General features: G+C 44.1%; 1 protein-coding gene across 13 annotated transcripts in view; it reads right to left on the bottom strand.

The window, feature by feature from the left end:
• Window positions 1-3252: 3252 nt before the first annotated feature.
• magi2a (membrane associated guanylate kinase, WW and PDZ domain containing 2a) overlaps window positions 3253-25562 on the bottom strand; it is a 188755-nt gene continuing 166445 nt past the window's right edge. For 3 of the 13 annotated variants that reach the window (XM_068717292.1, XM_068717299.1, XM_068717298.1), the window contains 11 exons: window positions 24806-25019; window positions 22353-22394; window positions 22111-22226; window positions 21621-21813; window positions 19257-19505; window positions 17854-18039; window positions 16483-16699; window positions 15428-15653; window positions 14132-14326; window positions 10850-10988; window positions 3253-7394 (listed from right to left, as the gene is read on the bottom strand). In XM_068717292.1, the coding sequence (XP_068573393.1) occupies window positions 6664-7394; window positions 10850-10988; window positions 14132-14326; window positions 15428-15653; window positions 16483-16699; window positions 17854-18039; window positions 19257-19505; window positions 21621-21813; window positions 22111-22226; window positions 22353-22394; window positions 24806-25019 (2508 nt within the window). In that variant the 3' untranslated portion in view covers window positions 3253-6663. Of the gene's footprint in view, window positions 7395-10468; window positions 10607-10849; window positions 10989-14131; window positions 14327-15427; window positions 15654-16482; window positions 16700-17853; window positions 18040-19256; window positions 19506-21620; window positions 21814-22110; window positions 22227-22352; window positions 22395-24805; window positions 25020-25562 lie in introns of those variants that run through there. The other 10 variants (XR_011103532.1, XM_068717300.1, XM_068717303.1 and 7 more) reach the window with 10 other exon arrangements.

Here is a 25562-nt window from a genome sequence, read left to right as displayed (position 1 = left end):
GTCCACCGCCGGTACACGCCGTTCTGTGGAGTGCGGAGCGAGCGTCACGCCAAATTTCATTCAAAACAAAATCGAGGAAGTTAACGTGGCTTACTGGTTGTAGAGTCGTTGGAAAGCGACTCAATGGGGAAATTTCTCTCTGAATCACCAGAATATTAAATTCGGCAAATGCCAAACACACATATAAACGCATTATTTCACTGAAATATAACGTTTGAACGCTTTACATGACAAAATACCGTGTGGTTTTGACAATAAGTCATAGACTTAGCTTACCTTGCATGGCCCTGAAGAATGCAAGATGATAAGTGAGATGATGATGGGTGAGCTAAATTAGGAATTAAATCGAACACAATTCCTAATTCAGAAAGCAAAACCTGAGAGAATATTCTTGCGTCATACCTCTATGGAGTCTCATGATGTACTATCTATGTATAAGCCTTCTGCTATCTAAGACAATGATTGTAGCCTGTTAATAGTCTCCCAAAAAAAAATGTGTTGTGACCTGACACACTCCCAATTTGACTTGTATTCCCAGAAGAGCATAAATCTGGACATGAACAATCAATACAATCAGATAAAGGCCGGGACATTTTCCATGTTCACTCACTGATGTGATAAACTCTAAATTATTCGTAACAATACACGACTTATCTCCCGACATTAAAAAAAGGTCTATTGATCGCTGTGGAACTGAAAGGCCCATTGTTCATTCTGCAGCTAGACCGTCATGTCAGGGCAGGCCCGTCCTATTGACACCCACATAAAACAACACGCACGGCGGATCATTTGCCTCCCTGGTTGCAGAACGGTGACGTACAATTAAAGTTATCAAGCGGCGGGCATCGAACGCCACCATATCAGTCAGGACATGCAGCCTGTTGCCTGGAGGACACACTCCGATTGTGACGCACAGTCACAGTTTCACTATCATGTGCTGAAGGGCAGAGTTTGTTCTTTCGCTACCGCTGCACAGCAACTATCAATCTCGATCAGCTGTGAAAGTATGAATGCAGGGTGACACACTTCTAGGGCAGGTTGCATGCATGCGTGTGTGTGTGTGTGTGGCAACAATTTGAAGGCAATGCATGACATGAGCCATGACAAACCCCTCAGCATCTTCTGCACGTACTCCTTGTTGGGCAACATCTTATTTGTGGTCCTTTATTAAATGTTTGCCTTTGCAACCAGGATCCAGGCTGAATTTGTTTGCTGAATGCAGGAATGTTTAACCCAAAAAAGTCATGGCTGAAACACTGTATGCCTTATAGAAGCTAACAGTGAGGGCTGTAAGACATTCAAACTGGGTTTCAGCGTAACTGAGCATGAAATGGACTTTCTACAACCGGTGCTGCTCCCAAATGAGTTGATTATTTTTTTATTCTTGCTGCAACTCTCAGAAAATATTGCTAACTAAGGACGAGGGAATTGACCTCTCGTGTTTAGTTCATCTCATCTGGCCTCAGATATAAAGCATTACTCTCGGCTGAGGTGAGGCAATTCCAGACCTAGATGCTAAAACCCTTCATCACTAGATGAGATTTTTGTTTTTGTGCAATACAAAAAGAGTCTTCTTGAAGGATGAACTCATTGCACTTTGTGTTCTCTCTGCAGTAGAGTTATTTCCCAGGCAATATGTTATACACATTAGAGCAGGTGAGCATTGCTGTCAGATGCTTCTGGGATTTGAGCCATACGGGTAAATTGTCATTTGTGCAGCTTAGATGAACAGTTTCACCTCATAAAGCTGTCATATAACCCCCTGGTCGTCATGCGTCTGATTTGAGCACAACGTTTCAACTCAGAGTTATTTCCTTCGAGTGCCATTTGATAAACGAGTCAGAGGTTGTTCTTCAACTCTTAACGGCTCTTAGTGTCTCTTCAGAAGGGAGCAGAGCAGTCCGTTAAGGTCTGCACCGTGTCTCGTCTCCCTCCCGATGGAGACGTCGAGTTCAGCTCTGGATTGATTCTCCCCTGTGGAGAATACAGGCAGCATCCAGCTGGCAGCAGGCCGGCCCGACCAGCGGCGCCTCTGCAGGAGAGCTCGTTCTCCGGCTCCCGCGGTGCTTCATCTCTCACCCCCCCCCGGTGCTTCTTTTGTGGCTCTTTTTCCTGTCTGTTTCACGCACAGGCCTCTGTACAAATACAGCATGTAGACAACCTCTTAATGCTGCGATGAAGTACAAGCAATGTTGGTCATTTTTTTACAAGGCAGAACAGAGGCTGAGTCAAACTTAAGATACCTCAAATCAAAGTCTACGGTTCGCTAAAATGTGAAATCCCATCTTAAGTTAAACATGAAGCAAATTGCAATCAGTATTTCACTTTTTTCACGTGTGTCGCAACAGGATGTATGTGTGAAAACCACAGCGTCAACTGGAGGAAGCGTACACACTGATGCCTTTTCAATTTCCCAACGCCGTGCAGGTTGAAGATCATTTAAGTCGACCTGAGACACAAGAGAGTCGATAGATCATTAAAACCATCGGGCCACCATTTACCGCGTATGCACTATTGAAACGTCACACGGGCCGATTAAACCCCTTTAATAAGAGGACACGTCTGACTAATAACTTTATGTAAGTTCAACAATTATGAAACCAAACAGCAAGGAAAGTTATGCCTGATCAATGCTGACCTCTAGTGGAGATTTGGAGGATGTGTACATAAAGTATGAAACACTGGATTTTCTATTCAACGTGCACCAGGTTGACAAATCAGTAGTTATATTTTGTGCATTTAAATATGTTTTTTACGTATGCATATACAAACCAAATACCTCCTTGAGAAAATCAGGTCATTCAGGCCATTTCCTTTAAAAAAAAAAAAAGTTCACCTGGCTTACCAGATGCCCCCATGTGGCCAAATAGTGACACTACACAAGTACAAACGTGACAAGAAAGAAGCTCACAAGCAGTTTTAAAAACAACTTCCTGACAATCTTTTTGTAAAACTCATTTTTCACCTTGTCTAGCAAAACTACATCCGCTGATGAAGGCCATGAGATTCACCTGAAAGTGATCTAGTAAGTAGACCTTAAATTAAAGGGACACTGCACAGATTTTTTACACAGGAAGTTCAGTTCCTCTTCAGTACTACCAAGTCTTCTACTGCAAGTCTAGTTTAGAACGACATTACAGTGTGTAATAAGCATAAGTGCTGAACAGGGGCGATAAAGTAAAGCCGTAGCCATCTCTGTGAATTGAATGAAAACAGACACCCTTAAAGAATCACACAGCAGCACGTCCTAAATCAATCTTTCATGTCGTGTCAAGATTTTCTTTTATTTTGACAGCGTTTCAGAATATCATACAGGTAAACAAGATTTTTGCAAAAGTTAATATATCCATAGTGTTGCATTTCATAAAAATAGTTGCTCCACTTACAGTCTTTGTGACCATCAATAGTACACGGAGTCATATTTATAGAGATATTTCTTCAGGGTCTATACACTGCTATAACACTACACAGTGATACTGAGCCGCTTGGGTGGGACTTTATAAGTGCTGTTATTTCAACACGCACACCTTTTTTTTTTTTTTTTTTTTTTTTTTTTTTTACACCTCTAGATGAGTTTTTTTGTCTTTTTTTTTTTTTTTTTGTCGCTTTCTGTAGCAAACTACTTACATTTTGGCTGAATGGAGACAGCTCAGATGTGGGAAGCAGTGAGTTGTGCAAAGGTTGAGCAAACATACGCACATTTTATTTGATTTTTTTTCTTCTGTTTTCTGTTTCTGCTTCCAACATAAAATGAAGAAGAAGTCCAGTCAGATGATGCGTGATGACACAGTGTGCAGGCAGCATTCAGTCTGACTAATGTCAAAGTGGACTTCTGGGCCTCTTTGGGTGACGTCGCCCCTGCACACCCTCTACACCGACACAGGGTCTGAGCTGTTTGTGCCTGGCTGATGATTTTTCTCCGCCTTAATAATTCCCAAACCGCCTGAGAGAGATTGTGCTTTAAAGTCAGCCCACTTATTCATTGTGTAATTACGGATCACAATGGCAAACATAATGACTGGTCTCGCTTTGCTCTTTCATTCCTTAAACACTGTTTGCACTTCTCTCAGCAGTGGTAGAAGAGGAAACTTTTGTTCTGGTATTATGGCTCTTTTTTCTTCTCCTCTCCTGTTGACGTCGTCTCATTCGGAGGGAAAGATTGCCAGGCAACTTTCACATCTGCAGAGAGGATACGGACGCTGTGAAAAGATTTGTTGAGCTCAAAATTGACAGTTTGCGTAAAAAAAACAAAAAAAAAAACCCAACAACCCTGCTCCGAACATCAAGTGTTCAATCACAGCTTAGCGACTGTAACTAGGCACTGCAGACCTGTCAGGCTTTTTTGGATTTAAGCCGTGTGTGTGTGTGTGTGTGTGTGTGTGTGTGTGCGACACTCAGCAATCTAAGAGTTTAAATCGTTTTTCTTTTCCAAAACCAGAATCACAGGAGCTAGAGTGAACTAGTGAGCGGGACATGATCACACCTGCAGCACGTCCCGCTCACTAGTTCACTGGCTGCTTAATTGTCCTGAAAATCTGTTGATTTGATTAATGAAGTTCACTATCCAGCGTCAGCTGAGAGCGTTACCGCTACCAACTTCTTCACTTAGTGCTCATCCTAAAAGACTTTTCTCCCGGGACACCGAAAGTGAAAAATACAAACAACTCCAGAGGCTAGACTCAAATAACAGGCTGATCTTACCATGTTTATCATATTTAATTAGTTCTTCTTTGCAATAAGTAGATCAACTGGTGAGGATGCTAACTTTTTGCCTGGGGATATGTAGCTTTACCCTCTTTTAGCACAACTTCATGTCTGTAGCATCAAGTGGATATTTAAGACCGAGCTGTTTTAAAATGAGTCAGTTTTCTTATTATCTAGAAAGCTACATCTGATATGATCTGTGACAGTTCTTCAGCTGCTTTTGTTTACTTCAGTCTGAAATCAAGGACTCTCTGTTTCAGAACTCACTGAGACTTTCTGAGTAGTGAATCTTCCTGCCGTGTCAATGTGAACTGCAGTATGTGCCAGAATGGAAAGCCTGACAAGCTACAGTATCTAAGGGGGGGGCAGGGCTTAGCGAAATGTCAATTGACAGGTTGTATAAAAAATGTAAAACTTCACATTTATACCTTGGAATAGAGTCCAACTCCCCCTGTAGCTCATCCTCAGGGAGCCGAGAACCACTTAAAACGAATCAGATTCAGCCGGGTGAGACCTCTTCTCTGGAAATAATAGAAAGGTTTCATTTTCAAATCGACTGCATTCTCTCATCCAGGTCAAAGATTGTTAGACGAGCAAGCTTTTGACCAGGTGAGATCGATTCTTTGACGACTCAATATCAGATTTGAGTTTGTTTTGGACTTTGGGCGCTCTGTGCATCTCTTATGAGAAATTCTTCATGGAAATTACTAAAGTCAGACCTCGTTAAGAAATCAGCAATGGCGACTACACTGAAATGAACCACTTGCACATATAGACCACCCATAGCTCTGTCAATGGACTTATTTCCACACGTAAGCTTGTGAAATAAATCCTATATTTCACCGTATCACACTCGTATCTGAAAAAATACAGTTTATTATTTATATCTGTGAAGTGGATGTTGTATAGCAGCCTGTTTTGACCCTCTTAAGTGGTTTGGAGTTGAACCTTTTGACTTAAAAGCCAACCTCTCCGTCAGTCTAAGGCACTCTGCCCCTCGGTCGGTACCACGCGAGCGCCTTCTCTCGCCGTCCGGCCGGACACCACCGCCGCGGATGGCTTTGTTCGTTAAGCACAGAAATGAGAAAAATGGACTGACATGATGCCCCCGCTGAACTCGGGATGATTCAAGCGCAGAAAGATCGCGAAGTCAACCGCAGCAGCAGCAGCAGCAGGCCTGCCGAGACCCCAAACTGCAATCACAGGGCTGAACGGGAGAGTAGAAAAGGGAGACGTCGGTGCGGTGGAAGTTCTGGTCCGTGTGGCTCGTCGAAGCACCGGACCAGAGATCCATTTCCGCTTAAAGATGATCTTATTTACAAAAATGATCCCACATATTCATTATAATATATCTATGTCTGTAATCATCTGATAGATTATTCAAGATGGATTCAGGCCCATTCAGTCTCTGTTAAGGCAAAGTTCTGTTGAGTTCATCTCTGCTGTCACTCTTTGATCCATTCGCTCTCGTCAAAAACAGGCAAACTTTCTTTTCAACATTCCATTTCATAAAACGAGACTCCGCTGTGAAGAGAGAGAGATATCCAGTCGACAGTTGCTTCCTGTCAGGTGTTTTATATTTGCATGTTTTGTCCCCCGGTTCTGCTCGGGGGAGAAATCAAAATATAGTTCTTTTAAAGTTTGCGTCCCTTAAATGATTCCCCGCCGCGCTAAACGCACATTCTACTTGCTCTTCCATTACTTTTTTTTTAAAAAGTGGATGATTTTCCAGTTCTTAAGGTGGTGGGTGTAAAATATTTCTTAAAATAATTTAGAGTACAGTATCATAAATAAAACTCTAAAAACACGTGGTCCAGATCACCCTGTCCCCCCTTGGTCCTGACTCTGTGGGAGAACGGGATATGGAGGGGGGTGGGGGTGGGGGGGAATGAAGGAGCGCAGGAAGGTGTGGTGGTTTCATCCAGATGTGGGCCGCTGTGTTCTGCTGGAGCCGCGGTGTTATCTGCTCAGCGTGGACGTTCCCGTGCGCAGTGTGCTGGGCAGCTTGTCTGATCCGGGGATCTTCCAAGGCCCGGGAGAGACCGTGGCCTTCCTCCCCGCCGCGCCGCCGCCGCCGCTGCCGGTGCTCTTGCTGGGCAGGCTGGGCCGGCTCTCTCCCAGGCCCCTGTCCAGCTCCCTGGGCCTGGTCCTGCTCAGCTCCGAGTCCACCTGCTGCTGCTGCTGCTGCCCGCCGCCGTACCGTTCCACGTCTATGACGCTGTTCCCGTTGGTGTGCGGGAGCTTGGAGCTGCTGGTAGATTCGGTGGGTTCTCTGTCGTCCCCGGTACTTCTCTCCTTGGACCTCCCTCGGGTGCTCCTGGGAGGTTTGGGCTCCCCGCTCTGCCGCTCCTTGCCCACTTCCCCCTCAGTAGTGGGCTGGACCCTGTGTCCCACGTGGGTGGACCTGCCACCCTCCTTCTTGGCTCTGCCGCTCCCGCCGGTTGAAGCCGCTCTCCTCCCCTGGCCGATCGGATCTGGACTCAGCAGCTCGGCCTTCTGGGGGCTCTTCGAACGCTCCGTCCTGCTGTCTCGTGCCACCGGGTCTCGCGGGACGTCCAGAGGCGGCAGGTGAGGCGGGTCGGGGGCCAGATGAGATGAAGGCGATGGCATGGAAAGGCTGTCGATGGGAGGGGCTACTTCCGACAGGCTTGGGGAGGCTGAAGGGCGAGCATCCCATGGGACGGCATTATCTGGAGCACACACACACACACACACACACACACACACACATGTGAAAACCACACATGCCTTCTGCTTAAAAGCATGCCACCGCACAACCAAGCACTACATCAGAACAAACACAATAAACACAGCAATCATTCCTATTCTACTAGCTTAAAGCATTCAAGTCAATTTCAGTGCAGCACTACAACCTACTTCCGAACGCGTCACAGGGCGACACTACTTTTAGACAACATCAATCTGCCTCCCATAGCTCTCTTTAAAGCCCCGGACAATCTAAAACCTTGGCGGAAAATCGAAAACCGGTTTAATGAAATGGATGATGTGCCCAATAGGGTGGTGCTACAGCGAGAATGAGAAACCTCGGGGCCAGAGCGTCTCTCTCTCTCTCTCTCTCTCTCTCTCTCTCTCTCCGTCTCTCTCTCTCCTAAGCCTGAAGAAGTCTGTTTCCAGCGCAGCAGCTGCAGTGAATCTACAGCGCTCTCCTCCACAACTCTCCACTCTCACGGACTGTTAGCTTCTGTTTCTGCACCGATGGGTCTCGGTCCCTCGGCCATCAGTCATTTTCAGCGGGCTGGGCGTTGGGTTCAGAGGCGAGGCCAGCTACACCGGCGCCACGAGACCCAATTATGAGCAGATCCCCGAGCAGCGCCAGGAGCACATTAGATCCGGGACTAAGAGGGAGAGCGGAGAGAGTACCTGGATCTCCACAGTCCTTCTCCTACAGCATGCCTGCTACACTGGAGTCCATAGAGGGCTGTGTTCATCACGCGCTGTGTTAAAGCTCTGGTGTGCTCACGGTTCTGCCGAGTCGCCTTAACACAAGCTACAATATGTAAATGTGTTCTTTGTTAGAGAGGCATAAAAGACGCGGGCTTGTTCTCATCATTATTCTAACCCTGCAATAAGCCACTTGAGTGCAAACGCTGTGAACCCGACACAAACAAATCCTCACCTTATAAGTTTAAATGGGGGAATTTAAAAGTGAAACAGTTGTCTAATTACATTCCAGCAGAGACAGAGCAGCATTAGCATTCATTTGGAGTCACGTTTGTGTCCGTCTGATGAATGCGAATCCAATATTCACTCTCCTTATTCACTCCAATATTCCAATATCCAATATTTACTAACTCCAGAGGGAAATATGTGTCTCTTTGCTAAATGCTCCGCTGCGTTCATTAGATAACCGCTAACTTTGTCTGTCTGCTGTTTGGTGCTGGACGGGCGGTGTGTAGCGGGCTTTTAGAGAACAGCTGCCTGCTGTGACAGAAACAACTTTCTGAGAGAGTGAAACACAAGAGGGAAAAACCACGATGAGCTGAAACAAGCTAAGCTACATAGAACATGATTATGGCCACTTTGAAATGCTAAAAAGGTATAAAGTTGTGTCCGTAAGTCAATTTACTAGTCATGGAAAGAACTGAACTATTCCGCCTGTGGAAAACAGTTGTGAAGCACTTCTGTGGCTGTGAAAGAAGATGGGAAATGTTAATATATAATTTGGGTTTGGGCTTGAGAAAGTTTTTAATGGGAAGTGTGCCTTAGAAACTGGCGGCATTGAGTGGGCGTTCACCTGGAACAGAAGGTCTGACGAGAGATGAAAGTAACTAAAGGTAATGATATCTTGAATGAACTTAAAGCCCTGGAAATAAAACAGACTTCTATAGAAAACCCCATTACAGAGAACATGTGAGGATTTCTATTTCTAAATCCTCTTTTCCTCTGATCATACATGTCATTTATTATGGGATGTCATCCTTTAGTTTGCTGGAGTGTCACTTTGATATAAGTATAGCAAAGAACTTCTACTACGTCGCTTTTTTCTTTGTGCTGTAACTCTCAGGCCTTTGATAAATATGTGCTGCAGATCTAACATGAGATAGAGGCACAAACACAAACACACACACACACACACACACACACACACACACACACACACACACACACACAGACACACACACAGTGCTTCACACACACACACAAGGCACACGGTAATATTCATGCACATGCCAGCAACCACATTTTTATGGCCAAACATATTCTTCAATTTTTCTACTTCGTTTTGCATTCAGCTGTTCCTAAACAGCAACCTGAGACTAAAATAACTTGCTCCTTTGAACATTAGTATGCTAATGTTTTAAATAGCTAGATTAATCACCATAGGTGATTTGCATAACCTTCCAGTATGCATATAAAATAAGGGCTGATGAAATGCTGAATCAAGCGCCCACAGAACAGACCGAGTGGGTTCAAATGTTGCCTCTGCTTTTAGGCAGCGGGGGGGGGGGGACTCAACAGATCTCTAATGATGGAGGACTGTGTCTTCTGGCTGACCACAGTAAGACTCCCTGTGCGCATATTTCAAGGCTGTAGAACCACCTCAAGGCAAGTGTTACAAAAGCTCTCCACACAGAGAGATTAAGTCCCCTTGGCCGGAAGAACAGGGGCGACACGGGGAAACACCATCACACTCTATTTCCTGTGTTTAAGTGCTGGAAGGTGACCGGCGAGGCCAAGCGCTGATGAATGTGTATCGGCTGGGGGGGCTTTGGTGTCGCGGCGTTCCCCCTGAAACGTCTTTCTCTCTACTGGGAGGACGCGGACAAGTGAGCGCCGCGCTGGTGCAGAACAGGGAGCGACGCTTCGGAGCTTTATTACCCCGCGGTGTCACCACAACAAATTTGCCCTTCCACGCCCAGTTCGTGCCGCGCCGAGGTTTCGCCGGGTAAATAATCTGCGAAAATATTTCACGTTGATCTCCTCTGGCTGACTGTTTTGTTTTTGTTTTTTGGGGGGGGGGCCCTGTAGGTAGCTGCTGATTTATCTGCTGGTCAGGAGGAGAGTTATGTTCACTAACTTTACAACCTCCTGGAGCTCTGAGCCATTTCTGTTGATTATTTCTGAAGGTAAAAAATGTCAAATCTTCAACCGTACGAGGGTGTCCAAGGTTATAAAGTAAGTTGTTTTGATCTGAAAGCGCTAAGTGCATCCCGAATAGGCGATTACAGCAAAACAACACACAAAACCACAGCACAGAAAGCCAGGGTTACGTGAAGAGAAAAGCATTCGTATGATCACAAACCGTGTCTTTAGTGGGGCCCATTAGGAAGAAATAGGGGGAGCCATGCTTGTCACTTTTCATGCACATGGAGAGACTGGAAGATACCATTCCTATAGAAGGGGAAGTAACAACCTAGACCAATCAATTAGTGATGGGTCACTGAAATGGACAGAAGATAAACTGATGTTAGTCAAGACAGAAGAGACATATGTTTAGTTTTTTTAACAGCATAGTGAAATACAGAATACAGCGAGTACAGAGTCGATAAAGACAGAAGATCTAACATGATGCATGCTAGAATAAAGTTATCAAGAGGTAAAGTGATATTAAGGCAAAGTACGGTAGAGGTAAGAAATGATCCTGAAGACAAACAGCTGATGTGGATTCTGCGTGGGTACTTACCGTACTCTGGGACCTGCCCCGTGCCCCTCTTTAGGAGAAGACGGACGCGCCTGCCTCCAGACTTGATCAGCTCGATGGCCCGGGCGTGGGTCATGTTCTGGGTGCTCTCTCCATTGATCTCAATGATTTGGTCCCCAACCTGGGCGTCAGGAAGTGTGTGACAGAGGACGACAGAATCTGTCAGAGGGGAAATGTGCAGACTGACATGTATTTAGTTCAGATTTTAATCTTAATAAAAAAACAAGGTCCATAAAGACTAAGTTGGGTGTCGAAAGGACGAAAGCAGTCTTTTAGCTGCCAAACTCTTGAAGGAACTTTGTTGAGTCATCGATAAACACTCAGAGCAGCCAAGTAAACAGCGAGCACTGGATCAGGACCTGAGCTGCATTTAAAGATTTTAGAGCATCGTTAAAGCTCTTTGACCAGTTACTGTGACGCACGGGGACAAAAAACCCAATGGAAAGCACCAACGTGCTCTGCACCCTTTTACATCTGTATTGAAAATAAAAATATAATATGCAATGTGAATAACGGAGCTTGTTAAGAACCTTAAAGCATAGACCGACGTGTTTGTGTATGAACAAGCGTATAAGGAACCTTGGAAGGTGTTAACTGTAGAAACAATTACATGAAACACTAAAATCTAATTATAATAGGTGCTACATTGTTGCAAAAACCTACCGGTCAAGTTCACAAAGGCGAAAATAAGAGGAGCAGATTAATGAAGGCGTTTGCATTCATGCTAAGATTGAGCCAATTATGATGTGGCAGGTCTGCAAATGATCCCACCGTCACTAAATATAAAATGGAATATTAATAAGCTTCTTTTATAATGGACGACAGTGAATAATAAGGATCACTATGGATCTATAATTCACTGGCTTTCCCACGGGGCCTCTGGAAGTGTTAATAAGCATTACCAGCAATGAACTGCTGTCAGTTATAATTCATTTTGGCAGTAATGTCGACATAAAATCTGAATGGAATTAAGGCGGACCCTTCTCACGGGGGCGGATATGGAACATGTTAGCCCACTGTGATGAATACTAATAACCTGGCCATAACTGCAGCAGCTCAGTTAACAGCTAATGTAAATATTAACTGGGCCACTTCACCCTTTTGTGACCACACGGATGGGTCAAATGTCGACCCCCCCCCCCCCCTCACTTCTTGGCCCATCAAGAGTCGGCTCCGAGGTTGACTAATGGGGGAGGATTCACGGGGAACAGGACAAAAAAACACGGCGGCCAATTACGCTAACAAATGGAGGAGTCCTGCGGTAATGGCAGGGGCAATTTGAAAGTCAGGAGCGGACTGGAGTCAAGAGAGGGGGAGTCATTATGTGTCATTGCAGTGGTCTGAAGAGAGGTGGAAGGCAGGACGGTTCAATCATTATTCCTCGGCTCCTTACAGCAGCGGAGGGTGATCTCCATTTTCATCTTTAATAAAGAGGGAGCTGAATGGACGGCACGTGAATGCTGAGCACCGGGAGCGTGAGGTGGAAATGAATCAGCCGATGCTCACGCACGACTCCGTCTTTTATTGAAGGTTTAAAGCTCAAAGAGGTAATTAAATGTGCTGAATGATTATTCCCCATAATAACCCATCACTTCGTGCAATTTTCTTAAAAGCCTCCGCACTGCCACTTGGACCAAAAAACCCCCCAAAAAACGCTTGTTAAATTTTGTTAGCGCTCCTTACTGATTAGTTTGTGACTAGCAGGATCAAAGTAGATGATTTTTTTTTTTCCCTTCTTAAAGATGTGACAAAGTGCCTGTTGAGGAGAAATGACTTGGATTAAGCTCAGAGTGTCAGGGAGACTGCAGGGAGTCACGGTGCAAGAGAGCTTTTGGTTTCTGCACCTTAAAACGTGTCAGAGCGCCACTCCGATCCAAAGTGACAGGCATGTCAAATGCTTTTTACCCAATATCTCACATTTACTTAGAGTTAAATGCAGATTGATTCCTCTCTGCATTCGACTGCATGGATCAAGGATCGTTGATCAAAGCGGTCTCCGCACCTTGTTCTCTGAAGTCGACTCAACGGCGAGGCGTCGAGTTTATTTCAATATCCCACCAGCAGAGCGACTGTCTGGATTCATCCGAGACAAATCAGACTCAGTGGGGGAAAGTAACTCATGTGCGGCTTGAGTATTTTGTGCTACGTTGTACTTCTACTCTGCAAAATACTGTTTTACTCCACTGAGTGTATTTGACAGCCGTTTCAGATTTTGATTTTCAAGAAAGATACACGAAGCTAGAATAAGAACGATTTTATCTGTGATTCTGCTGCATCGATTTTGCCATTTTTTAAATAATATATAAAAAAACATCAGTATTCTTCATTTACATAATACATCAGTATCAACAATCTAACACTAAAATATGAAATAAATTACTTCTGAAGTTTAAGTACTTTTTACATTTACTTTATACTATTTTACTGGTGCTTTTACTTAAGGAAAGGATCTGAATATTTCCTCCACCACTGATCAGACTTCACTGCAGCTTATATGCTGAATTTAAGTGGAGCTCAAGAGGGATTAATCTTCCTCTTCCACCTGCATCAAGGCCCACTGGACTCCCATCGACTACACCAACGAGGCAGGAAAGTAATATCTCCCCCGGGGGCATTTTGCACACATTATCTTTAACGGGTTCATTGCATATAAAGAATGTAACGCAGACTGATGCATCAGCTCCACACATAAAGAGGACATGCAAGAGAAGAGAGAAAGAGAAAGCAGGAGGTGGATTCATTCTGCATTGACAGCTATTGAAGTTGCAATTAATGTTGCTAGCAGCAAAACACATGGAGCTAATGAGGAGAACATTTAAGGGCTTTATTACATCTTTATAAATTCAGAAAATATGCGTCTGCTTTCTCTGACCGAATAGTACAGTAGCAACTATAGCTAGAGGGAGAATTGTGCAGCTATCCAAACAGCAAAGTATAATTTAAGTTGGCCCACTTAAATGTTTTATCTATCTTTATCTTTCTAAATATTATCCGTTACTAAATGCAAAGGAGAGATGTTTTTTTTTTTTTTAGGAACTTGGGAGGAGAAAAACTTCTAAAAAAACTCAAAAAGGACGACCCATCTCTGCGCTATTTTGACAGATTATTTCTTAATCGGCTCTGAAAAAGTTGCTGCTGCAGCTTTGATAACATCAGACAATTACAGTGAGCGTCTGCCATGTAATCCAAGAAGATAGAAAGCAGCTTAATCTTTAAATGGGGTGTCGTGGCTTCCTAAAAGGAAACGACATCATCGAAACACACCCTCATCCTCCCGTTGCGGATGGCCGGTCCGTCCTCGGCCAGTCGTAGGACAAACAGGTCCATCTTGTACTCCCGTCCGCCGCGGATGCTAAAACCGAAGCCTTTCACACTTTTCTCCAGCTCCACCGTGAAGAAGTCGAAGTCCTGTGAAAGCTGAGACGAGCAGAGATCAGATCCCGTTAGAGCCGATGTTATCTGAGGAGAAAATGAGCCATTATAGCGGAAAATAGTCTCAGGACTCAGCAAAGAAAAATAAGTGCATAAGAATGGAGCGACTGCAAGGTAAACAAAACACTATAATAGATACATATATAAGAGGTAAACATTTAAAATGTGACTTTAAAGTATCCTGAAGTGTGTGTCAGCTGTGCACTTTGTCTAACACAAACAAGCCAACTAACGCTGGTGAGTCAGCCTTTCTCAGGGCAGTTTCACACACACATACAGTTTTGTATTTCACTCTGAAGTTTCCATTCTTTACTTCTAGTTGGCTGGGATGTAATATAATATAAAGAATGTAATATATTTAGGCAGACAGTGTCAACCGTAAGCAGAATTACAGCAAAGTATACAGAGCTGTAGCAGCATGTGGTTCAGTTCAGTTAAAAACGATCTACAATGTTTTGCCTATAAGGAAAATGTTAAAGATTTGGATTATTGCTGAGTCAGGTGAGTGTCGTTGTTTCATGGAAAAGAGCCAACAGCACATCTTTTCTGATATTGTTGTAAATATTGTTATTGCCTTTTGGTTTGAGGTTCAGAAGATTTTTTTTCCGGTGATATTGGGTGATGCTATCAGACAGACAGTCATATTGTCAATCTGACTATTTTGTCAGGGAAAATATGTATTTGTAAAGTTTCTAGAGTGTACTCCTTTAATATCAATCAGTTTAGAATGCTAATTAAACGTCATTCGACTTTATATTGGTGGGATTTCTTGCAAATAGAAATGATATTACAAAACAGCTGAAGGCTGGTAAGAAGTTTGCTTTTAATTAAAAGAACATTATGTTTGAAAATAATTGCTCTTTGTAATAAACCTGAAAGACAGACAATGTTTTTCACCACAGTGATGAAATTAATTTGTACCAAAGAAGAAGGAATAACCTTTTATATTGTCTCTCTTTTAAAAAGAAATGAATTCATTTCTTTTCTTCTTATGTGTTATTGTTATGTCTTTAACGTTTTGTTATTCGTTGATATGTATTGATTTTGGTGTTGTATTCTGTTTTGCGTTTATTACTCCGTTTGTTTTTTGACTTATGTCATGTTTTTGTTAATAAAACCCATCCTTACTTGGACTGGTGGCATCCGGTAGTCTGGCATGGTGAACTGCCTGGTGTCGGTAGCTAGCTGTCTGTAGTCGAGCAGCGGCGGGTGTCTGTAGTCCAGCGTGGGGGGCTGCCTGTAGTCCGCCACAGGAGGGTGCCGGTAATCCACCGGCGGCTGTCGGTAATCTGTGAACGGCGGCTGTCTGATGTCTGGTTTAACATCTTGCCTCGCCTTCACCTCTGACCTGTAACTAACAGACCAATCAGAATGAAGGAAGAAATCCCAGGAGGCCTTCTATTACCGCCATCATTATCTCCGGGCACGCTGCAGTACTTGTTAGGTTTCGGGGCTGTGAAAATAATGCTTTCTGACAAACCGCTGGGTCACCCAGTGCAGATAGAGACGGCTTGTTTTGGTTTGCACTGACAACCATTAAACAAGACTTAAGTGGGGAAATTAAACTGCTTTTCTCCACACATCGCATAAAATGTTTATAATAAAAACAAGTTATCTCAGGGGTGGCGGTGCTGAGTACTGCGTAAAGCAGAGGGGGAATGCAATGACATTGTAGATTTTGGAACCCTGTAGTTCTTGGTAAAATATTCAACGGATCTCGACAAAGACGCAATTTATGTAAATAATTTAGCGGTCCATAAGAGTTAAGTGATGTTATACAACAAGCTGAGGAGAAAGAGAGAGGGTGAGAGATGAATAAGGAGAGGAGACGAGAAAAAAAAAGACAATGTTAGTGAGAGAAAGAGGGGAAAGAAACGATGACAATAGATATATATATATAAAAAAAAAAAAAAAATGAATGAAAGGTAGAGAGAATGGGGACAAGGGGATGAAGTTCTGTGCTTCACTCATACCTGTAGTCTCAGGGGAACAGAGTTTGCCCCAGAGACAGATAGAAGGGTTCGTCTACAAAAACTCTTCACTGCAGCAGTGAATCAAGACAGCTGCAAATATGACGCTGAAACATAGCGTGAGGATGACACGGCTTTCATTTGAACTGTTTACCACTTTGAGAAGAGGTGGTCTCGCTCTGTAACCTGGAATCCTTATCAACGGAGTGTTACCTGCTCTCGTGGGGGTAGGTCTGAGGTGGAGGGGCGGGCAGCTGGGTCACGGGGCTCTGGTGAGGCATCGGGTTGGGCTGGCCGACAGTCGGGTTGGGTTCTGCGACCGCTGGGTTGGGCTGCGAGGCAGCGGCGCCTGGCTGGGTCTTCGGGCTGTGCTGCTGGGCCATGGGGCTCTGCTTCTCTGAGCTGGGGGCTGATGGGGGATTACTGATCTCTGGGATTCAAAAAGAATCAAATCACAACGTGTACTTCCAAGCTTTACTTAAAAAGTAAATCATTATTTTGATGCTTAAACCTGCTTGACTTGATTTATTCCCTCAGTAAACATTGTAAACAGGAGTTCATGGTCTCAATCTCTAGTTTCAAGTCTTCTTCAATACAGCATGATGTTCATTTAGCAGATTACGGTCCATTTAGAGTCAAACAGACCATAAAGCAGGGTATGCTTTAGGGCGGGGCTTACTGTGATTGACAGGTCAATACTACGGCATTGTTCGGTATGGGAGTTGATACTTAACTTCCTTTATTATCTGACTAATATCTGTCTCTTTAGCTTAAAAATGCTCCACTATGTTCACCAGCTAGTCAGTGAATTTGTCTGTCAGCACTTTGGTGCTGAGCAGGTAGATTATAGTGGATATTTAGAGCTTATTTTTGCAGAAACAGATGCCTGCTGTGGACGAAAACGTCGCTAGGAGAGCGGTGAGAGTGAGTCAAAAGAGTGAAGTTGTGGACAGGAGCGCTGAACAATGAGCTGGAACTGGATATAAAGCTCCATAAAGCCGCTGCAGATTGGGTGATAATTCTCTGTGCGTTCATCAGAGTGTAAATCGCACTACTAGCATGCACAATACCAACAAAACAGAAGCCCACTCCACTACTAGCAATAGTCAAAAACTCTATATGGATATCTTTAATGTAGCTCTAAATAACGAGGTAATAAACGTCCATGAAGGAGAAAGCCTACAACAGACGAGCAGATAAAGAGGAGGAGGCAAAGCAACCATTATTAAAAGAGACATGAGCGTGATTTCAGCATTAGTACAAGAAGAATCGCTCAGAAACTGACATTTTAAAGTAACAAAGTCACTGTGTATTCTGCATGAATGTAACCGCAGTAAGAAACAGCAGCAGTTGAAGCAGGCTAAACCGTCCAGGAGAGACACCACTCATGTGACGTGTGACAGTTCATCTAAAAAAAAGAATCCCATTTTTGCAGAACTCATATTACAACTTTGATTTAATGGAGCATTTAATTACGATCATAAATCATTGCCAAAGTATCGCGGTTTCAAAGTCCTCGTTTGACATGTCCACGTGTCGCGTGCGTGTGTGTGTGTGTGTGTGTGTGACCACGTGTTCTCTCACCTTCCTGCGGTATGATCCTCAGGGTGACGCTGAGGCCCGCATCCTTGATCAGCTTAACGATGTCGGCGTGCGGCATGTTGACGATGGACTGGCTGTTCACCGCCAGAATCCTGTCCCCCACCTTCAGCTTCCCGCAGCGGTCGGCCGGGCTGCCCTCGATGATGCGGCCAATTTTATGGGGCACAGCTGTTGGAGGATTCAAACACGACGCGCTGCAGGTAAAGACGCGCTCGGCAGCAGATTGGAGGATTACGCCTTTCCGTGCGCACACACAGCACTCACTGACTGACTGACTGAATATGTCTCTGTCTCTCTCATTTTGCTATTCACCCCAAGCTTACGTAAGGCATCCAGCTTTTTTTTTTTTTTTTTCACGTGTGTGGGCGATGCGCTGATGCTCTCGGCAGCATAGCGGAGATGTGTGTGACTGACGTACCGTGGGAGGACATGTATAATTGAGGAGATGGAATGAGAGGTGCTTCACTTTTCATGGAGCCATGACCTCTTATACTTAAGTTTGGCACGTTTCTTGACACTATGCACGCTAAGGAATGAGGTTCTACCCAGAACCATTTGCTTCTGAAGAACACTTGTTTGAAAGGTTCTTTTATAAGACAATAAGTTCCATTAAGAACCCTTTTTCCTCCCAAAAAATACATTCGGAAAGAAAAAAGTTTTGCAAGGATTGTTAAATGCATGGGGGGGTAAAAGATCCAGAAACTGTGGTTATGAACCATGATTGTTGTGGGTTGCGCTGCACCACATCATCCTTTACGAGCCTCAAGAGGAACCCTGGGCGGGTTCCAGATGGAACCTTTGAAAGGATTTTCGGTGGAACCCTCTGGGTGGGTTCTTGTTTAAATACACCAGAGAGAGTTCTGGGTGGAACTGGTATCTGCATGCGGCCCACCATTGCCACACGGTAGTTCAACCAATGGCACACTAGCAATCCAAAGTCAAATGTATTGCTGATGATTTCATAATGATGCTACCCTTCTTGTATTGTGCTCTCATATACAATTACAATAGGTTGTTTTTATGCACATTGCCTATATGGACAGGCACACTAATTAACAAGAAGATGAAAATGGTATTTCTCTAAAGGGGGGTTCTTGGTGGAACCTTTCACAGATGGTTCTAGGTATAACCCACCCTCTGATAGGGTTTCAGATTCAGGAGCCGGATTCTCTTACAGGGAGAAGCAGAAGAGTCCTATATGGTTCTAGTTCGCACCTTTATCTCTAAGAGCGTATAGTGAGTTTACGTTGTAGTTTATGAGTCTGAGAGCTTTCACACGAGGTTCAGCACTTGAAGCTCTTGTTATGCGGAGTAGAGGATGACTGACGATGAAGCATCTACTTAACTCCGTAATCAAACGCCACTCAAACAACCACTGGACTCACTGTTGGCGGCGGCTGCCTCGGGCCTGTTGAGCGAGCTGATGATAACGAAGCCGAAGCCTTCGCTCTCCTTCCGATTGATGATGACGTCACTGGGTTGCGTGTTGGCGGCTGACGTCCTGTCCGAAGTGCCGGCGGCGTTGGGCGCCTGGGTAGTGCCGGTGCTGTTGGCGTAAGTGAAGTCACTGCGTGGGGAGCTGTGCTGCGTGGAGACGGAGCCCGGGCTACGGCCGTTCTCCGGACAGGACTCACCTGCAGGGGGAGGTAGAGAGCTGAGTGTTCACACAAAGACAGTACTGGAAGAAGTATTCAGAAATATATTTAGATTTGCAGTCGAGGGGTACGACTGTTGTACGACTGTTGTATACAGTCCCAATACAACAATGTGACAATACTAAAAGTTATACAATCAAAATGCTACCTAAGTAAAAGTACAGACGTGTTATTAATACAAACTAGTCAAAGTATCATAAGTGAAAGTATCAATTAGGCAGAAAAGTGTCTCCTGTGACTGAGTTATTCTTATACATCAGATTATTACACTGTACTGGTGGAGGTGGAGCTGATTTTAACAACTTTGTGATCAGTTATTTAGTTTAGTCCAGTGGTTTCCCAACCTAGGGGTCGAGGCTCCTCAAAAGGGTCGCAAGATAAACCAGAGGGGTCGTGAGATGATTAATGGGGCAGGACGGAAAAACAAATCAATATTCATATTTTTGACTTTTCTCTGATATTTGTTTTCTTTTAAATTTAGATAGTTTTGCGTCTTTGTTATTTAAATGAAACCACTGCTTTGCTCACGTTCTTATTTATAAATGAAGGCCCCTTTAAGATTCCCCACACTGTGCTGTAAGATTCCCCATGTGATACATAACTGCTTTGGCAGAATCTAAGGATGAGTCTGCATGTGCAAAAACAATTAATTTTTCAGTATAGTCTTTTCTTCCTCCTCTTATTACTGCACGAGCTGGAGCTGAATCTCTTCCTTGTGAAGAATCAGGAATCAAAACAGGAGACAGAAACAAAAAAAAACACGAAAGCAGAAGCAACTGTCACAATGTGGTAAAACAAATCATTAAAATGCAGCATCGTGTCAATCCAGCCAGAGCAAAAGCAGCTTCTTGCACATCTTGCTTTTTTGTGTGTGTATGCGTTCTGGCATACGGAGCAATCAAACCCTCTGCTGCTGTTGTTGTTTTGATAGCTCACAGAGAAGCAGTGCTGTGGTTTTTCCTCTTATGAATTTAAACTGTTACTTCAGCTTACTGAATGCGAAGTCACAGCGAGAATTGTCACAGTAAAAAAAAGGTACACATAGTAGTGTTCCCTTACACCAACAAGTGCCCAAACAGTTGTTTTAGGAGGAGACAAACAGTCAAAGAATCGTGTAAATTGTGGGATAGTGGGTGCAGGCGGACGTAGGGGCGGACGGAGCAGAGAGCGGAGTCTGACACCTCGCAAAGCGCCAGTGGGAGTCAGACAATTAGGATGGAAGTAAGGGCCACAGAAGAGGCAAGGCATGAGTCAGACAGTATAGCCTTTGGTGAGAAGAAATTGACAGAGAGGGAGGAAAGGAGTGGGAGGAAGTGGATTGGTGAGAAGAGTGTGTGCATGTGTGTGTGTGTGTGTGTGTGTGTGGGGGGGGGGGGGCGGGGGGGGGCAATAATAATGAGAACAGGGAAGGCCAGAGTTCAAGGGAGGAAGTGCCAAACCCAGTCTCCAGGCTGAAATGCAAAAGAAACTTGAACGAGGACCAGAGAGCAACGGTGTGTGTAAGAACAAGAGCGGGCTAATGTGTTTTTTTTTTGGGAAGGCTTGGGTGTAATTACTCAGCGAGAGATTAGTGCTTCAGTTTTCTGACTGATTAAATGCTGTTTCCTGAATCATTACGGGACAAAAACGGTAGCAGTGAACAGAAAAGGAGAGAGAGGTGAGAGAGGAACGGAGAGAGGAATTCAGTGAAAGAGAGAACGGAGTGAGGAGTAAGCCCGTGAGATCAATTCACAAACCACTATCCTAAAGCTGGATTCACAGAGTCCTTTAAAAGTCCACCCGAAATGTCATTTATTGAAAATAAAGAAACTATAGAATAGAAATAAAAAAGTCTTTTGTATTTAGAAGTAAATATGTATCTCAGTATTTCAAATATATTGTAAAACTGCTTCATGGAGGTGCATCAGTGGGAAGCTATGAGGTGTAACAAAAAAATAATCCAACACAAATAACCCTTTCTGGTTTATTGACATCAATAAAGGCTAAAAGATGACAAAAAAAAAAAAAAAAAAAAAAAAAAAAAAAGGATTTGTCTGACTTCAATGAAGTAAATTAAAGCTAAAAACTATGTTAGCTTAACAGCTATGAGCTCACCTGCTCCCTGCACCCTCCTCCTGATGACCAGGTTCACCTGGCCGTTCCTCGCCGCCCCGTGCATCAAGTCAATGACGTATCTGTGAGGCTTCCCCACCACCGGGATCCCGTCCACAAACAGCAGCTCATCGCCGGGCCGCAAGCGCCCGTCTAGGTCCGCTGGACTCTTCTCGATGATCGCCCCGATCAAAATCTGTTATTACATGTAGACTGTTACACACAGGAAGGAGAGGACCGCTTTGGACGCTGGACTAGTCTGTGAGTGTCACATGCAGTGGGTGTTAAGTTGGTGGTTATAGTGATACATAAATAGCTCAATTACATGATTGAAATATTGTTTTGTTACTTTAACAGACAGCAAAAGACATCAAAGCAGCCAGAGCCAGCACTCTCTCAGGGGTCAGAAGTCAGGGGTTAGGTGTACACAGTGTGTGTGTAGCGGGTTAGAGAGGAGAAAATGACAGGGTTCCACGCCCATCGCCATACGAGCCTTCTCACGCGTCTCCGGACTCACAGGCTGCCCGGCCTCGTCCCCGCCCAACACCCGGAAACCGAAGCCGGACTTCTGTCTGCGCAGGTGCACCTCCATGTCCTGGTACTCCGCTCCTGAGCGCAACACAAGACCACAGACACCATTAAAGTCCTGTTATTGCCTTATATTGTCTTCAGGTTATGGGCAGTTAGTTCTTCAACAGTGTCCCTGCAGAGCTTTTTTTTTTTTTTTTTTTTTACCTGAGGAGTCCACAGGAAAAACTGTCCTTGGTTGGCCAGGTTCTAGAACAAAAGATGTAGAAAGCAGCCATAAACAAAAAAAAGGCACCACTGTTGTACATACGCAGACACCCACCCACACACACACACACACACACACACACACACACACACACACACACAGACAGCAAACACAATCTCCCACAAAGGCGAGAACAAGGCAGAACGGCCCTGCCTCAGCATTAATGTCACCGCAGAATTTCGGCATCATCCATAACAGTCAGGAAGTGCTTACGGCGTGTAATATACCCATCTCTTATTTACAGAGTGAGGTGGGATGCAAGCACTGATCTGCAATCAGGGGCTTCACACAACGCCATGATCTGCAAAATGAACTCGATCGCAGGCAAGAGGCTGAGAATGAAAAATTGATTCCAATTGTAACCGTTTTAATCACACTGAGCGCTCTGCTGGGACACAGCAGGGAGAAGGGAGGAAGAAAAATCACGGCTACAGACGAGAGGAGTGACACAGCTGTTTCCACAGAAACCACCAACACTGAGTGAGCTGGAGAGTAACAAAGGTGAAACACTTTAAACCGTGCTTTTTGCAGTCTCACGTACAGCTTGTATATTTATTGATTTATTGATGTTTTGGTCTACTTAAGCTACCGTATATCAGATAAAAGGTCAGACATCACAGCTGTGTGTATGTGTCTCTAACAATTCTGCCACCTACTATAATACTATAATACCAATTGCCACATTTCTTTCCAAAATCAGTGACCTGTTATTCTGGATAATCCACAGATAACACTGTGAAAAGTCTTAAAAGGGACTATTTCTTTAGTAGAAAGTAGTTCCAATGAAAAGCTTTCAGCCTCTACCACTAGAGGCAGTGGTTTGTGTGGCCTGATCCTTATATCCAACCTGTTTACATAAATGCTGACCTTCATCTATGAAATAGAAATGAATCTACATTAGCAGAGTTTGCTCACAGCGCTCCACCAGCAGACCAGCACCAGCTAGAGGGGGCAAATAGAGCATTCCTAAAAATCTGTCTGTGCCTATATTCCCTGCTGAGCCTCAGCAGACTCAACCCCTGACCTTTTATTGAAAGGAAGACAACAGTGAGTGTCACACTGATCACTGTACATGAGGAGAAGAGAGAGAGAGAGACTTCCCGACAGCCACGTCCTCTTGAATAACACAAGAATGAACACCAGTCCTGTCTGTGACAACGTTTACCATCTCACGTCAGCCGTGGCCACCTCAGAGAAAACAAAAGAAACCTGCAACAAAGTGCTGCCGCACGCAAAACAAGACTTCATTCACATTTGTAGTAATATTTCCTGCTATCATTGAATCCTGAGCTGCACCAGCCTTGACATACCGTACAAACACAGGCTTGTACAGGCAGCTGCTGTTAAAGATACTGAACACATACTGAATTTATAGGTTTTATAAAACTAGACGTTCCCACTATTAAATCAATTGAAATCTTACATATGGTCAGTATTTAATCAGATTATTCTAGTATTGGACACGAACGATCATTTTCTCAGTCATTTTATGAGAATTTGGGTTTTTTTGGCAACCTGTGCGGACGTTATATTATACAATTAAAACATACACACGGTTGATATTTTGATGGCAACATTAGTGGACTCTACTTTAGGCTCATAAAGAAAAGGTGCAGGAGGATTTGAAATGATATTAAAGCATTTAAACCTTCATGTTGGGAGATGCAATCTAGAGGCAGCGTATTGAATTAAATGAACTTAAATAAAGACTGAAAGATCCAGATAAGTCAAAATTCATTTGTAAACTTGTGTTGTGGTGACTTGGGAGTCACGACCTCGTGTTTCTTTCTTTCTTCTAAAATCCTTGCTACAGCGCCGAATACACATACACCCATAAAAAACAACATATATATACTAGTTTATACTGCCTAAAATTCCCACAGGCCGTTAGAGTTTTTATGGTGCATCCTGATGATATCCTAACAAGAAAAAAACGACTTTCTCCACATTTTACAAGTCCGGGGATGGTAATAATGCTGGCTCCAAAGCATTATGTCCAGCTGCTGTATGGAGTGTTTATTCATGAACACATCCCCGTTTGCGACGCGAGCCGGCAGGATGTCGATGTCTGAATGTAAAGATCCCTCCAGTCAGTAAAAAGACTGAGCTGATAGGATTGTGTGGCCATTTAACAGAAGATCAAATGAGATAATAAGAGGAATTAGTGAGTGTTTGGGCTGAAACAGATCTGTCAGTTTGATAGAAGGAGGCAGCTCACTCGAACACGCTTTTTTAATTGTTTTGTGGAGCTTCAAAAGCGAACAACAACAAAGAATCTGTGAACGAGAAAAAGAGAAGTGAATCTTCACTTCTCCACCTTCCAATTAGAAGTCCATTTGACGTCAGTGTTTTGTCACAATGCTACACCTGCAGTATCAGCTCTGGTACTTACGCCTACTCTCATAGATAGCCCTGGACTTCTCATAAAGGTCATAGGGGTCTGGTTTAGCCAGGGCCAGGGCCAAGGCCTCGGAGGCTGAGTCTGGGACCGAGGCCCTGTGAAGATGGTGGGTTGGGAAGGGGGCGTGGTGGGGGATAACTGGGGCTGACAGGCTGGTCTGTGCAGGGCTGCTCTGGCCCTGCTGGGACTCCCACTGCTCCAGCACCTGTAAAGCACAGCAGCGGCATGAGGAGTCAATATTTCACGACCACCTTTCCTCACTCGTGACAGTCGGTTTTGATCTCGGTAACCACGGCAAACTTAAGCGGAGTTTGCTTTCGCGACTTCTGACCGTTCGCTAATCCCCACCGCTCTTAACTACTGTCACTGCTCCTGTCAAGCCTTCTGTTCTCTCAGCACACGTTTACGATGATAATGGAGGCAGATTCATCACTCACAATTTGCAGCGATTTAAAAAGAAGAAGAAGAAGAAGTGATTTTGTGGATTTAGTTGGCTGAAAATGACGACTCTTCCAAGTTGATTTAATCAGCTGTCGCTAGCTTCATAAGCTTATGCTACGCCTTAAATGAGCTAGTTTGTTCAAAAATGAATTTGAATGTTTCCAGATTAGTTTTAAAATGAAAATCCTTTTAAAAGGACCTTAAATACGCACATGAGGCTACATACATGATACGCTGCTAAATAATTGAGGCTAAAGCTCCCAGAAAAAAATAAATATACATATCCACCCTCACCTGCTGATGATCC

This window comes from Cebidichthys violaceus, unplaced genomic scaffold (genome assembly GCF_023349555.1).
Source record: "Cebidichthys violaceus isolate CVI_PGR_0920_01 unplaced genomic scaffold, fCebVio1.0.p SCAF_21, whole genome shotgun sequence".
NCBI lineage: Eukaryota > Metazoa > Chordata > Actinopteri > Perciformes > Stichaeidae > Cebidichthys > Cebidichthys violaceus.
This window is presented reverse-complemented; position numbering and strand designations above follow the sequence as displayed.